The sequence below is a fragment of the Aedes aegypti genome, chromosome 1, assembly GCF_002204515.2.
Source record: "Aedes aegypti strain LVP_AGWG chromosome 1, AaegL5.0 Primary Assembly, whole genome shotgun sequence".
Taxonomy (NCBI): domain Eukaryota; kingdom Metazoa; phylum Arthropoda; class Insecta; order Diptera; family Culicidae; genus Aedes; species Aedes aegypti.
Window position 1 is genome coordinate 88,607,399 of NC_035107.1, and position 15,619 is coordinate 88,623,017.

A 15,619-nucleotide genomic window follows, 5' to 3' on the forward strand; every position below is an offset into this window, starting at 1 on the left:
TACATCTTTTATCTACGAACATTTACTTTACAGACAGGAATTAGTAATCACCCTGTATAGTTTCACCGATCGAGCTGAAATTTTGCACAGTTGTTATGGGACCTAAATGCAATCCAAAAAGTGGACTGGAGCGAGAATCTAAATTTTTCATATAACCGTGTCCCAGGCCAATGACCACTCGTTTGATATCATCCGCTCTGGAAGGTATATAAAGTACGTTCATCTATGCTAACTAACTCATCTATGCTAAATGAGAGTGTATAGCACACGTGTTTGCCATTTCATGTTTGCTTAAAGAAGCAAAAACTGGGTGCACAAGATTACGTAGATAGAATGCCGAAAATTTACCCAACTAATAACTATCAGCATATCCATAGTCCTGGGGACCAGATAGCCGTTGCGGTAAACGCGCAGCTATTCAGCAAGACCATGCTGAGGGTCGTGGGTTCGAATCCCACCGGTCGAGGATCTTTTCGAGTTGGAAATGTTCTCGACTTCCCAGGGCATAGAGTATCTTCGTACCTGCCACACGATATACGCATGCAAAAATGGTCATTGGCACAGTAAGCTCTCAGTTAATAACTGTGGAAGTGCTCATAAGAACACTAAGCTGAGGAGCAGGCTCTGTCCCAGTGGGAACGTAATGCCAGAAAGAAGAAGAAGTTATCCATAGTCCATCAGCCTCATAATTGAACACTACACGGCTATCTACATTGATCTGAAAAAGGAAGTTGGTATTGAAAATCAACTCCTTGTGTTCCCAAAAGTCAACAACTGCCTCTTATGCTGTTGTAAAATCCATCGTATTGTATTGTGAAAGTCGTCTGTTTCTTCTAAAAATGTAAAACAATCAGAACACCTTCAAAATCTTATTTTTATTGAATAACACGATAGAGCGTGTTTTTACTACTATTTTGGCAAATTTTCCCGCTCAAATAACGGCTATATCATATTTAAACTTTATTTTTAAAATTAGGTCCAAATTTGAACCTTGACACTTTTGATCATGTTTGACGCTCACTTAGTCTAAAGAGGCTCTACTTTTTAACACGTAAGTTGTTCTTATCTGACATTTTGGAAGGGACACGGAAAACGTAATACACCTAAAATTTGAGTCACTTCAAGGGGTGTGACAAAATATAAAAAAACGTATGTCCAAAGAAAAAACGTTTAAAAATTGAGTAAATATGTGTTTTTGGCCTATACTTGAGCGTTTGGTACTGAAATGGAGAAACAGACGTCACACTCTCAATGCTGTCCATCGATCAACTTTTTAACGATCGATTCGAATATATGGTAGGTGGTCAACCGACCACCCGCAGCGCTCGCGTCGTTTTTGTTCGTGTTTGACGTTTACACACTAGTTGGTCCATCGGCCACCTACAGTGCTTTTAGCATTGGGCGTACATGTTTTCGCGACTATGATTTTGATCGCGATTTGTTCTAAGTGTTAAGTCTGTTTCTCTGTGAGAGTACCTTACCAACTCCATCGGTGCAACTCATCTTCTTCGGCTGCCCACGGGGACTATTGCAGTTTCCATCTCTAAATACATAGCATCGATGGTAGCGCGCACCGGGGTGATGTGTCACTCTCGCTCCGAGAGCCCCAACAAAGGCACCGCTCATAATCCATTAGCTTAAGCAAATTATAGCTTCCGCCAAACCGTGTGCTGTTCTTCAACGCTGAAAAACATACACATGAACATGTACCGCGCTCTCTCCGTGCCAATCATAAAAGATGAACTGCGGTATTAAAATCGCATTTGGATCATTGCAAGCTAAGCGCTTCGGGCACTGATTGCCCGCGGATTTCGTGTGCGCGCACACCTATCTGCGACTCGCTGTTTTTCCAACGGTCGTAAATCTGAACAGCGCGAATTGATTTATGGCTCCATCCAACATTGAGTCGTGAAGCAGCGCGTCATTTCCCGCCGGAGCAAAGATGTCAGATTTTCGGTTTGATCTACATAGAAACAAAACTCGTCAGTCATCGTCGTCTACAAGCGATCCCGTTCGTTGCTCTGCTTTCCATCGCTCTCCCGGTTTGCCAAAGATCGCAGATTTGACGTGACGATTGTCAATCTTGTGTTGTATGACAGTTACATGTCTGCGCGCGTAAACACACGTACGCATGTTCGGAAACGACTCCGACGACACGATCGGTTCGGAAAGATTTAGAAAGATAATACCAATACCGATCTATGGCTAGGAAGTTGACTTTGTTGCTTTAGTATTCACTCTTTCTTCGGACGATTCGAGATGGCTTTGACAGTTGGCGGCCGGGTTGAGTCTAAACCTGTTGATATGTTGTTGGCGAATGGCGCGTCCGGTTTTGTTTAATTTATCGTTACTTACCATTGCAGACATTGTAGTCTTTCCTCAACTGGTTAAATTCCGGAGCGAGAAAGTTTCATCTATTCGAGCTCACTTTGATCGTAAACTCATTGATATTATATCCAACACGGAAATGCCTGTCAGTTTGTACCGATCTTGTCATGCATAATATGTAAACAGTACAGTACAGTAGATGTTTGGTAAATGTAACGTATTTACCTTTCATCTATCGAATAATATTTGAAATAATGCAACGAAATTTAGACATCAAATGATCAGTAATTGACTTTTATTAAAAATGAAACCAATGCCAAAATAGAGACGGAAGGACACAGGGATCAAAACATTATGACACATGAGGTAATAAAGCAAAATTTAGAATGCTGTGAAAAACGTACTGCGATCTGTCAAACTTGAGTTACCCAGTTACAAAGGCACCGAATGTAGTACTAGAAGTGGTATCTCTTCAAAGCTCGACTACTTTGTCTTTATTTCGTCTTTTGTGTAGAAGTCTCCTTGTACTTAATATGGCCAATCAATTCAATTTAATTGTCCTTGTAGTTTCTAAAATACTCTTAATAAAGTTTTTGTTTCCTATCATTTCAGAGACGGCGATAAGCTCCCACAATGAGGAGCTTAAGGTGGGCTCCTGGTGAGCTGCGGGACTTCCTACGGATATACCTGGTGCTGAGTGTGTTTCTGGTAAGTCACAATTAAGTGTCGTTTTATTTGAAAATAATTTGGAAATTACTTTCTTACTTAACAAGAAATGAGAGTATTGTTGGCGGACAGCAATATCCCTGAAATCTGTCTCATCCCAAGTTTTGCTAGATATTTAAAAGGACTTACATCTAAATTTCCAGGATTTTCCAAAAAATTCAACAAATAATAACTCTAAGGAAACAGTTTGTAGCGATCCACCTTCTCAAACTTTTGTAGCCATTGTAAATAAATGTCGTTTTTATGTTGATGAATAATTTGAGGAATTTCTCATTTCGCTTGTTTTGTATAACATCGTTGTTAGTGGTTTTCAAATTTTCAATATTTAAAATACTCAAAAGAATGACTTTTTTTATCAACTTAATGCCGTTCTGTCTATAGGAGATTGCAAACCTAATTTTACCCCACCGGATTTAACAAGGGAACAAGCAGTAACAGAAAAAATTTCTTGAATAATTTAGGCTAAATCTTGGAAGACTTCGGCAGCTTTCTGATGAGATCATCGAACAATTTCATGGAAATTGCTTGGTGACCTATTGAAGGGATTGACAAATTTTGTAATTCTTCACTGTTTCGACTCAAACTATTGCAACGCATTGGCGGTATTCAGCAATCAATCAGCACGATTTTTGATAAGATGGGATCGACAACAAAATTTTCGAAGAGTTTCTTGCACAGTTTTTGAAGATTTCTTCATATATTGACGGCAGTATGCAGCGTAGAAGCATGGTGGATTCGGGAATTTTGCAGTTTCTGATGGAACCCTTGGAAAGACATTCAAATTTTGTGTAGATTTATTTTCAAATTGTTTGCAATTCTTTGGGGATCGTTCTCTAAGAAATGTTCATCGTACTCCTGGAAAAAACACAATTATGGTGGTAGTTTTTGTTGAAAAATCTTCTCGGATACCTGTTTTTAGTTCGATCATGGCAAAAACAAAATTTTTTTCTAGTTTTTTCCCAGGGTTTTAGAAAATGTTTGATAGGCTCCTAGAAGGATTCCTAGTGAATTTACTGAACTCCAGATGATCTTGAAAGAATTCTTGCATTATCTGTGATGAATAACAGACGAAATTTTAAGGTTTGTTTGTCAAAGATATCTGCTGTTTTATAATTAAATCTTTGGAAAGTTTTATAATTTTTTGTTTTGAGTGTATGCATTTGTAGAGGTCCGCAGAATAATTGTTTCACTTCTAAGGGGGCCGATGCTTCAAAAAGGTTGGGAACCACTGATACATATCATTGTCCATCGATGGCCAACAATTCAAAACGAATCGGTATAGATCGCTATCGGCAAACACTAACTGGTTGATCGGGTTGGAAGTATTAACGTAGCTATTCACTATGCTCACCAAACCCGACAAAAACTGACTTTTTTCAAGCCCGAATCCGACCCATACCCGATAGTTTTGAAGCCTTTCAAACCCCGAACCCGAAAAAACTTGATATTAACAATACTCTCGAAAATTTAACTAATTTCATTGTTGATGCAAGAGGCATTGTAATACTAAAATGGAAAGTATGGAATCCGTGATTATAGACGATGATCTTAAATTTTTGATCCGTCTCAAAACCGCGAGGAGAAGGCAATTTCAACGCACTCGCGATCCTGCTATGAAAATGATATGGCAGGATCTGCAGAAATAAATTAAAAAATCGATTTTCTCAATTAAGAAACAAAATATTTGAAAATAAAAATGTCTAAATTGGACCCTGGCTCAAAGCCATTTTGGAAAATATCTAAAATGTTGAAAAAAAAACCTCAGAGGCCAATTCCGGCATTGAAAGAGGAAAACAAATTATTACTAGCCAATTGCATAAAAGTTCAAAAACTTGCTATGTAGTATGAAAGCGTGCACAATTTTATTTTTGGGCTTACTAGTCGAATGGAAACTCAAGTTACTCAAGTTACTCAATCCAGAGAACATTTTCAAAAAATACTGGGAGACTGATTTGGAAGAAGTGACAACTATTATTAAAATAATCAAATATATAAAACCTCCTGGCGATGTTGGAATTTTTAACATCCTTGTCGAAAAACTTCCAGAAAGTAGCTTATCATTCTTAGTTGATTAACAAATGTTTTCAATTAGCATATTTTCCTAACAAATGGAAAACTGCCAACGTTGTACCAATTTTAAAATCAGACAAAAATCTTGCAGAAGCTTCCAGTAATCATCCAATCAGCTTGCTTTCCTCCATCAGTAAACTTTTTGAACAGAATGATGGTCCACATCAATGAAAAGTCAATTTTTGCCAATGAACAGTTCGGATTCCAACTTGGACACGCGCAAGAGAAACTCAAATCTGTTAGAATAAGCATGAAGCTATCATGATGGTTGAACGTGAGGTGATTGTAAGGTGAAAGCAGCACTACAATACACACTTGAATGGCATGGATTCAGAGAACCAATATGACAGGATGCAGAGCTCAATCAGCGGGCTTTTAAAAGTTGGATTACTGGTAAATTCGGCGAAAACTACAGGATCTACTGGCAAAAGCGTGACTATCGACGCCGATGTTTTCATGTAAGGCGTAGTAGGCTGTAATTGGAATTTTTGCGTATCACTGATGAGTGTTGCTTATATTGCAATTTTAGAGGTAACTTTCCGTTCTACGATTGAACAGAAAGCTACCGCAGCAGTCACATTACTGATTTTCACACAGCATCATCGATCGGCTGCAATGATACCTTGGAAACCACGATGATAACTGTTGTTTTCGGCTGTTTTTCAAAGCTTTGGGATCAACTAGCATACTTAGATTAGATATTTTCGTTCAATGATACAATGATTCTCAAGCCTGCGGTAGAACTTTGACAGCTGCGGTAGAACTTGGCGGCTACCGCAGAATGGAAAATTTGCAAAAGAACCGTAATACATCTTACGATTTGAATATGATGGAAATCAATTGATTTCGCACTGAGATAGCTGAAAAACTATCAGCATACTTCCCGCATGTAAGCCAATATAGAGATACTTTTCCAAATCACAATTAACTATGAGGACTGGGATTTACTTACTTGATACTTGATGGGCTACAATCCGCTACGTTGAATCTATGCCAAATGGATGAGGTACCGTGGGGTAAGTGGATACAGAAAAATCAATAGTCAACTTCATTGTTATTTACAGCTAACGTTAATGATGTTAATCAAACTTTTTTCTGTGGATGAGAAGTGAGGAACTAATATACTTCAAATCACCATTTATTTTGATTTTTTTGATTGTTATGTAATGAGTATGAGGAACTTGAAAATTTGCGCCACCATGGTGGGGTAAGTGGATCACCAATAAAAAAAAATCTATTCTCAAAACAAATGTGGTGTAATTATGTATAGTATGAATGACATTACTCTTGTTCTTGTTATTATTGCTATTTATGTTACATTTTGATATCTTTAAAATTAAAACGTAACTTTATTTTACCAAAATATTATGAAAAATATTTGAACATTAATTTACACTAATTCGAACAAAAAAAATATTGTAACTAGAGTAATTTGGAGAAAAATCATCCATTTAATACTCATAAGTTGTACAGAAGTATTGTAGGATTATTCCAAACGATGTTTTTGAAAAACATTCATAATATAAAAATATAAGTTACATTTACTTTTGATTAACATACTGAAATCTTTTTATTCTATTTATTAATTTAGTTGTTCCATCTGTCTGGAACAATTGATATGGTCAAATAAGGTTCCTTAATATGCTTTCAATTGAAAAAATTGAATACTTTGCCTTTTTTGCAATTAAACAAAAGATATACCTCAAAAAGTTTTGTTTGAATTTTGCAATATTCATTCTCTTATATTTTTTTATACCAGAAAGATTGATATACCTTTTAGGTGGATTAATTCAAATTTGGCCACTTTGACAAATTTAAGCTAGGAATGGACAAAGTTAAAGGAAAACAACATTTGCGGATATTGAAACTTATTTAATTTTTTGTAAGTAGACTGCCAACAAATGATAATAATACTTGATCCACTTACCCACCCCCATGAAGAAGTAGGGGTAAGTGTACCATGTCCAATATATCTGTATTTATTTATAAAAATCACATATTTTTCATCGATATTCATTAAATTAGAACTGAAATGCTCACCATAGTATTCGATTTTAGACTGAGATACAATGGATTTTTGATTGGTAGAAAACAATTTTGAAACTAATTAATTTTTGCTGCTAACAAGTTTGCTTGTGTTAGTGTATGTGTAGTACCAGTTTTGCAATAGTATTAGTGTGGACGTAAGAATATAACCTAAAACGAAGCAATGGTGCGAAAACATTCAACATATTCAAGTATTTATGCTTAATATGGACAAATAATTTGTCCACTGTACCTTAATTCTTCTTCACTGGGCTGGGTCCTGATCCAATCGCTTCCAGTAGCCATGAACGTTAAGTGACCTTAAGTACTCTTCAACTGCAAAAAGCCAACGTGTGTGCGGCCTACCACGAAGCCGACGGCCTCGTCCGGGTTCCCTACTGAATAATATTTTTGCTTGTCGTTATTTCGGCATTCGTACCACGTGACCAGCCCAACGCAGCCTGCCGTGTTTTATGAGATTGACCATATCCACTTCTTTATATACTTGGTACAACTCATGATTCATGCGACGCCGCCAGATGCCATTTCCTTGTTTACCGCCGAGTATTGCTCGCAGCACTTTACGCTCAAAAACTCCAAACGCTTTCCGGTCGACCTCTATTAACGTCCAGGATTCATGGCAGTATAGAGCAACCGGAAGGATTAGTGTCATATATAGCGCGAATTTTGTTTTCGTCTGTAGGCTACGGGACTTAAGCTGGTTACGGAACCCGTAAAAAGCCCTATTCGCAGCTGCAAAACGCCTTTTCACCTCACGGGTAACATCATTATCGCACGTCACTAAAGTACCAAGATGCACAAATTCTTCCACTACTTCAAATTTTTCACTACCCAGCAGCAGTCTTCCCATGAACCGAACCGATGTGCAACTTTGGTTTGAACATTGCAACTTGGGTTGAACCACAAACGCGCTTTGTCTCTGTACCAGTGTATCAAACCGAACCCGGTACATGTGTACTTTGGTTCATGCACAGACAACCAGACGTCACACTCTCATCATTGTCCATCGACCACGGTTAACGGTCGATTCAAAAATATGGTAGGTGGCCAATCCGCCACCCGCAGCGCTCGCATCGTTTTTGTTCGCGTTTGACGTTTACGCATTACCGCCATCTGTTAGCCCGTCGGCCAATACACTAATTTTAGCATTGGGCGTACATGTCCTCGTGACTATGATTTGGATCGAGATTTGTTCTAAGTGTTACGTCTGTTTGTCTGTGGTTCAAGCTTGGGTTCAAATAATGGCACAAAGCAGGCAGACAGAGAGCGGTTGAAATCCACGCGGATAAATTTCTACGACCATATCTGGAACTTCTTGGTTCAAATTGCAAGACCCTTGTGGCTTGAATAAATGTTTCATTTAAGCAGATCAATTGAGATCAATACTTTGAGTAACAATCAGTGGTAACTTTATGAAAAAACCAAGGGTTTTACTATATCAAACAACAAGGCACGATAAGTAGAAATTGATAAGCGTGGATATAAACAATTTTCTGTCTCTCCGATTGTGTCATCGTTCTGAAGCTCCAATGCAACCGAGGATTTGCACCAAAATTTGAACCGCGGTTGCAATCGAGGTACAAATGGACCGGTTTTCGAACCGGCGTTTGCATCGATGTTCACTTTACACATGTTTGGGTTTAGGTTCAGTTTCGAGCGTTTCGGTTTGTACACGAAAACAGAGTACAAGGAGAGTACCGAAACCGTCTGAACCAGCGTGTTCGGTGTTCGTTTGGGAAGACTGCCCAGCAGCACTTCGCTACCAACGTCACGATTGGAACCACGCTTTCTACCGGCGATCATGTACTTTGTTTTGCTGGTGTTGATGGTAAGTCCAATCCTCGCTGTCTCTCTTTTGAAAAGCACGAATGCCTCTTCTACAGCTCGACGATCAATTCAGGTTATATCGCGCAAAACCCAGGAGCACATGCGACCCGGTGACGATAGTACCGCTGTTTTGCACGCCCGCTCTCCTAATAACTCCTTCGAGAGCAATGTTGAACAAAAGGTTCGAAAGCGCATCTCCTTGCTTCAATACATCTAACGTTACGAAGGAGATTGAAGTCTCATCCGCAATCCACACACTTGATTTCGATCCGTCCAACGTTGCACGAATCAGTCTAATCAGTTTCGCTGGAAAACCGTGTTCTGCCATAGCTCATTTCTCTTTACTGAATCGTACGCCGCCTTGAAATCAATAAACATATGGTAAGTCTGCAGGATGTATTCCCGGAACTTATCAAGGATTTTTTGCAAGGTAAACATTTGATCCGTCGTTGATCAGTCCTCACGAAAACCAGCTTGGTATTCACCGACGAGGAACTCCTCCAGCGGTCTCAATCTGTTGAACAGAACACGCGACATTATTTTGTACGCCGAATTGAGGAGCGTTATTCCTCGGTAATTGGCGCACTCCAATCTGTCCCTTCTTATACAGAGAGCAGATGAGAGGCCCTCCACCAAACTAGCAGGCAATTCTTCATCCTCCCATATCCTCAACAGAGTATGTTGCAGTATTTCGTACAGCTGCTCACTACCGTGCTTGAAAAGTTCGGTCGGGAGCTCGTCTTTTCCAGTCTTACAGTTCTTCAACTCCTTGATTGCTCTTCTAACCTCATCTAGCGTCGGGGGCTCCACAGCTCGCCCATCGTTGCTGATGATTAATCTGTTCTCAGACGCGCTCGTGTCCTCTCCGTTCAACAATTGCTCGAAGTGTTCTTTCCACCTGGCAGCCACCAAGATTTTGTCTGTCAGCAAGAAAAACCAGAGACGGTGCTGTTTTTCTCCATACGCCATTAACAGTTTCGTAAAATCTCTTCATACCATTTTGTTCCATGCTGTTTTGCGCCTCAGTAATGATATCTTCTTCATACTGGTTTTTCTTTCTGCGGACAATTCGTTTCTCTGCGTTTCTAGCTTCCTTGTACCGCTTTCTATTATGCCGGGTACCAGACACTAACATCCGGCTTCTGGCAATATGCTTCTCATCCGTCACATTCTGGCACTCCTCATCAAACCTACCATTTTTGGGTCGTCTCTGAGCAGTACCTATCACCACTCGTGCTTCTGTTCTCATCGCACCGTGGATAGACTGCCACAGATTGTTGAGGTTGTTGCCTATGTTGTATCCCCTAATCCGCTCAACAAACTTCCGGCGGTACTCGTCTGCTACTCCTTCTGTTGATAAGCGCAGGATATTGAAACGCAATGGTCGCTGTGTTCTTGTGTTCGCCACGGTAGACAACCGTGCAAGAATTTTACTCACAACGAGATAGTGATCAGAGTCGATGTTTGGATCTCTAATGGTCGACAACATCCGAGAAATACCAGTTGTCCACCAAAACGTGGTTGCAGAGCACGTCATTTGGGTGCATCCAGGTATGCTTTCGGATGTTTTTGCGGGCAAAGTAGGTGCTGCTGATGGCAATCCCTCTAGCTGCAGCGAAAGTTATTAGTCTTAGGCCGTTGCCATTGGTGGCGAAGTGAAGGGTCTCCGTACCAATTATTGGGCAGGGAAAATCCTCTCTTCCGACCTGAGCGTTGCCATCCCCGATAGCAACATTTACGTCATGTTTTGGGCACTCTCTGTAGGTCTTGTCGAGACAATCATAAAACGCATCCATCGTGTCGTCGGGTTTATCGTTTGTCGACGCATAGATGTTGATCAGACTGTAGTTGAAGAATTTGACCCGTATCCTCAATACGCAGATTCTAAAGGTTGTATTATGGCCAAAAATATGTCTCAATGGAACCTATACTGAGTTCTGATGAAATTCACCTTCGTACAAAACATTATAAGACCGGTAGTGCTGTACGTAGGGGAACTTACGTATTGTCGACAGTTTAAGCCGATGCCGCGCTTCTTTTGTAATTTTCTCGGACATTAGCAGACAAATTCCGTGTTTGTCTGTTTACATTTATGCGTTGCTCAATCCTCTATCGATTCACACCGACAGACCTGTCAAAATGCTTTTAGAAACGTTTTTACAACGCCGCGATCTCTTGTCAGCATCTAGTTTTCTTCGGCAACTTTTCCATGAAAACTGCTGGTGAATCTTTTCGGCAGCTCCGAGTAAGTCTCATTTTGAGGCGTGTTCATTTGAATTGACGACATCTCTGGTGATATTGTTTAATCAGTATCGGAAATCTCGTCAACGGGAAGTAGCCAGAACAAAGAATCATCTGCATGTTTTCATTGATGTATTTTAATAGAAAAATACTGTGTATTTGGCGTTTGAAATTTGATTGCTATTATCGGCAATGGTCGCCGAATGGTACCGAAGCCTGTAAAGAGTAATTAAAATGCTACTTTCATCTTCATTCCACTGCACGCTTGGTTCTATATCCTTCAGTTGGTTGGAAAGCAATAATCCAAATACATACTAATTATTGATAGCCTTGAGTCTATTGAGTAGCTTGAAAAAAGAATCTTAAACTCACTTAAAATATTCAAACGGCTCAACGGTCTCGATCCAAATACCGCTATGTCGGTCGTTCAGTTGCTGTGATAGCCTCATAGGGTCATCAAAACCGCAAAACGACTCACTCAATTCAGCCATTTGATTGCGAAAGGTGTCCATCGTGTCGCTGAGCGCCTTCCCGAGGAAAACAAACACCTAAGTACCTTTCTTTCGTACTGTACCGGCGATATTGGCACCCATCATAAGCCATTGCGACAAGATCAGCATGCACGGACCGTCCATAACCTCACAGTCGTCTGAGCAGTGAACCAGATTTTCCGTCACGCATGGGACATCAACAGCGGGGTCCGACTCACTTACTTAATATGTGCAGGCATGTGTAGTGCTAATTCAGTTTACGGGCTTTGTTTATTCCCTCGTTTGAAGTGGACCCCTTCGCCTTTCTCAGTGGACCCATGGGTACAGTTCGCGAAATTAGGTTAGGGTTAGAAGCGTTTTCCGCTTTCTATTAGGCGTCGGGTTGCGCGGGCACATCAATATTTATCACGTTGATTCTGTGTTGTTGGCGGACAGATTTTTTAAAGCTTTTCTCTGAGCTTACTGCTTCGTATTCAGAGGTGCAAAACACAATGGATGCATGAGAGTCAACAAACAGCAGTAATCGCCAACAACAATGGACGTGAAGATCTCAACAACCATTTAGCAAATCGTCTCACTCTCATCAACCTAAATCAGCACCTTGAGGTAAGCATTTAAATTGTGTACAAATCGGACGTAAACAATGGCGATAAGGCCACGTCACGAAGCATCATGTAAACATTCATCGCGCAAATATTTTAATCTTGTCTCGTCAGAGCAGACGATGACTCACCCATGGACCGGCAGTCAATGAACTCACTCTCCATGTCTCAGTAGGCCGGTTTCCATGTGCTTCGGAGTCATCGCAGCCTACTGCAATAATGACTATCGAAACTTCGGTGGAATGCCGTTCGTGCCGGTGCAGAGATCCAGAGCCAATCTCCGGTCAGGTCCAGGTCAACAGTAAAGATTATAATTACCCATACTGTGTATGGTACATCGGAATGTATATCTCCTTATAGAAGATTGGATATCATGCAAATCGCTGTCACGTGAAATCACAACTCGTATCAAGCGAACAGGTATGTTATTGTTGCGAAAGTCATAATTGATTGAGACGACAAGCATAATTTCACTTTCGTAACGACTTCTCGGTACAGCTATTCCTCGATGTAGGGCGGTAATTGGTACCGCGTAGATCGAAATCGTACAGATGGAGACCCATAGCTTATAGGATTTCGAATGATTGATTCCAACAAGGAAGTTAAGAGTCGCTTTCTACGCGGTTTCGCCATGCATGGAAACCACGCAAATGAAATACGTCCTATATCGGGGCATCGCTGTATGCGAAGTGATCAATTCCGAAGTGGTCATCCGCGACAAATTGACAACCGCTATTCAGGTGGATATCTTGAGATTCCGATTACTCATTACCATGCCGCAATGACCGCTTCAAGAGATTGGGACCAGAGATGACATTCCGCACAGAGGCCGCCGCCGCCACTGCGGTGGTGGTCAATCTTAATGTAATTGATAACGACATTAACGCTACAAATTAGTGGTAAATTTCATGCACGCTGTTATTACTGCCTCTTCACTCGCCTAACCCTCGATTCCAACCGTCGTCCAGTTGTGAAATTCGCCGTCATAAATCATGTGGCCTCCGGGCACATGGCATGGACAAATTCGCCTCCCTCCTGCGAAATATAGCTGCCATTCATTCTTGAATGCGAAATGCAAATTTTTGCCATTTGCGGAGAAATTCTCAACTCAATTTGGACGAATGATTATGGACTTTCGCGATTGTTTTCTTAAGGTGAAGATGCATCGAAGCCAAACCTCGAATTTTCAAGAGCACAAATCTAGAGAACCTGACAAGCGTTCGTGCTGAAAATCTTATCGATTGGTCACTACCAGCGAGTGACCAGTGAGTAGCATTTTCAGCACAAACGGTTGTCTGGTTCTCTAGATTTGTGCTCTTGAAAATTCGAGGTTTGGCTTCGATGCATCTTCACGTTAAAGGTGGTTTCCCATTGTGGAGTGGCGGTGAGAGCATGGTTTCGAACCCCGGGTCGGATGACAGTTGGTCGATGATTGCGTGTGGCTTTGTTTATTGCTTTTGTTTAATATTAATGGCTGTGTGTTTACATACGACAGGTTGTTTTGTGTTTCTTTTGGCAGATAATTGAAGGCTCCTGGAGGGTAATGAGGGTTCTTTTTCATGTCGATTCTGTGAGAAAATTCAATGCAATTAAAGATGGACTATCAATTTATTGATGAAATATAGAAGTTATCTGAAAACTTAATAGTAAAATAATCGTTGGCTTATAAGTAGTATGGTAGATACAGCGTAACAGTGCTGAAGTGTATTAGTATGACACTTCATGCAAGAGCTGTTTTCATTTGAATTCATTTGAACATTTGGAGCTTTGTATACGGAGATTAAAAATTGGTACGATTTCAAAACAGAAAACCGACTTTTGATTATACGAAAAAATAAATATCCATCCAAATTAAATCTTTTGGAAATCTAATCTAACCTATTTTATTTTGCTGCCTAACGGTTTGAAACGGAAAACACGTCACAAAACGTTTCCCGGCTAAATCAAATGGGTCCGTTTTGTACCTACCTGAACAAAGGTTGAAAATTCCCTATCGAAACATTTCGTTTCTCTGTTTACAGTATCTTTACCGCAGACAATTGAACACAAGCGAATTGAAGAAGTTTCGACGTCATCAAAAGTTGTACAATTCAACGATACAAAAAAATGCAAGATTATTATACAGTGTTTGTATTAAAATCTTACTTCGCTACATCGTTGACCTCATCCAGATTTTTACACTGGACCTCGTCGCCAACTACTTCTTGTGCCAGTTGCTTATAGGCTGCACCCTTTTGCTTGGCGTCCTTCTTTAAGACTAGGATTATTTCACAATTCCTAGTTCGCCTTATGTTCCGCAAATCTGCGTCCAATGGCGATAACTTCTCAGAGCTTCGCATCGTCTTTTGATAACGAGGGCCTCGCCTAAATTCCTACGTTTCGCTGTTCTTCACAGAATGGTCTTTGGTCATACACTGACAACGTTTCATGAGGCCAATAATCTCCACCAGCATCTCAACTAAAGACTCTTTTCTAAGGCATTCATATTAAGTGACCAGCCCACTTGAGCCTGCCTGTAGGTAATACAATAAAAAACACTTTTCATCATATTTGGAAAAGCTTGTTTGAACAAAGCACCAACACCGACATAAGAGCAACGAAAAATCTATGACTCACACAGAGTTACAATCATAAATCTTGTCTCATCTTTTTTGCTCACTGTCTTTATTATTATATATTTACAAACATAGCGCTTGAAGCTTGAAGCTTGATTAGCCGCCCGTCGATGCTACTCCAGTATCGCCAGAACAGCTGCACTTTCACAAGGAACCAACCGAATGACTGTTTTTGACTAACAGACACCCTCAGTGTATAAGTGCTGGTGATCTTCAATTTTTAGGCGACAATGGTGCCTGCCACGTCAGAATGCAGACCAATGTGGGGAAGGGGAAGGAAATTTTGTTGCACTTATACTGACCGACTGTAGACCGTGGAGTCCGACTGCATCTACGCCAGTTTATGCGGAAGTGTATGGATTGGGCAGGGTGTCCATCCATCCGGGAAATCCGGGAAAAGCTGGAAAAATCCGGGAATTACAAAAGGCCGGAAAAATACGGGAAATACCCGGGAATTTGGAAAACACACCGGGAAAATATGTGTTTATTTTTTTTTTTATTAATTTCTTTATTAGTATCATTCCAAACATTACATTCATTTCTTATATCTAGGTGTTCTGTGTTATTAGACAACACTATCATCCTAATTTGGTAAAACAAATTTAAGATTTAATTAACATTTTGTTAACAACATATTACATTTCATTTGCCGTAGCAGTTCAGATTTTTTACA

At 40.3% G+C, this 15,619-nt stretch overlaps 1 protein-coding gene across 1 annotated transcript in view; it reads left to right on the forward strand.

Annotated features, from left to right (window-relative positions):
- Window positions 1-15,619, forward strand: part of LOC5575005 — a 118,996-nt gene that overhangs the window by 62,809 nt on the left and 40,568 nt on the right. Inside the window, exon 2 of the mRNA XM_021841832.1 lies at window positions 2,941-3,036. Coding sequence (XP_021697524.1) covers window positions 2,962-3,036 — 75 coding nt within the window. The 5' untranslated portion in view covers window positions 2,941-2,961. The remainder of the gene's footprint in view (window positions 1-2,940; window positions 3,037-15,619) is intronic.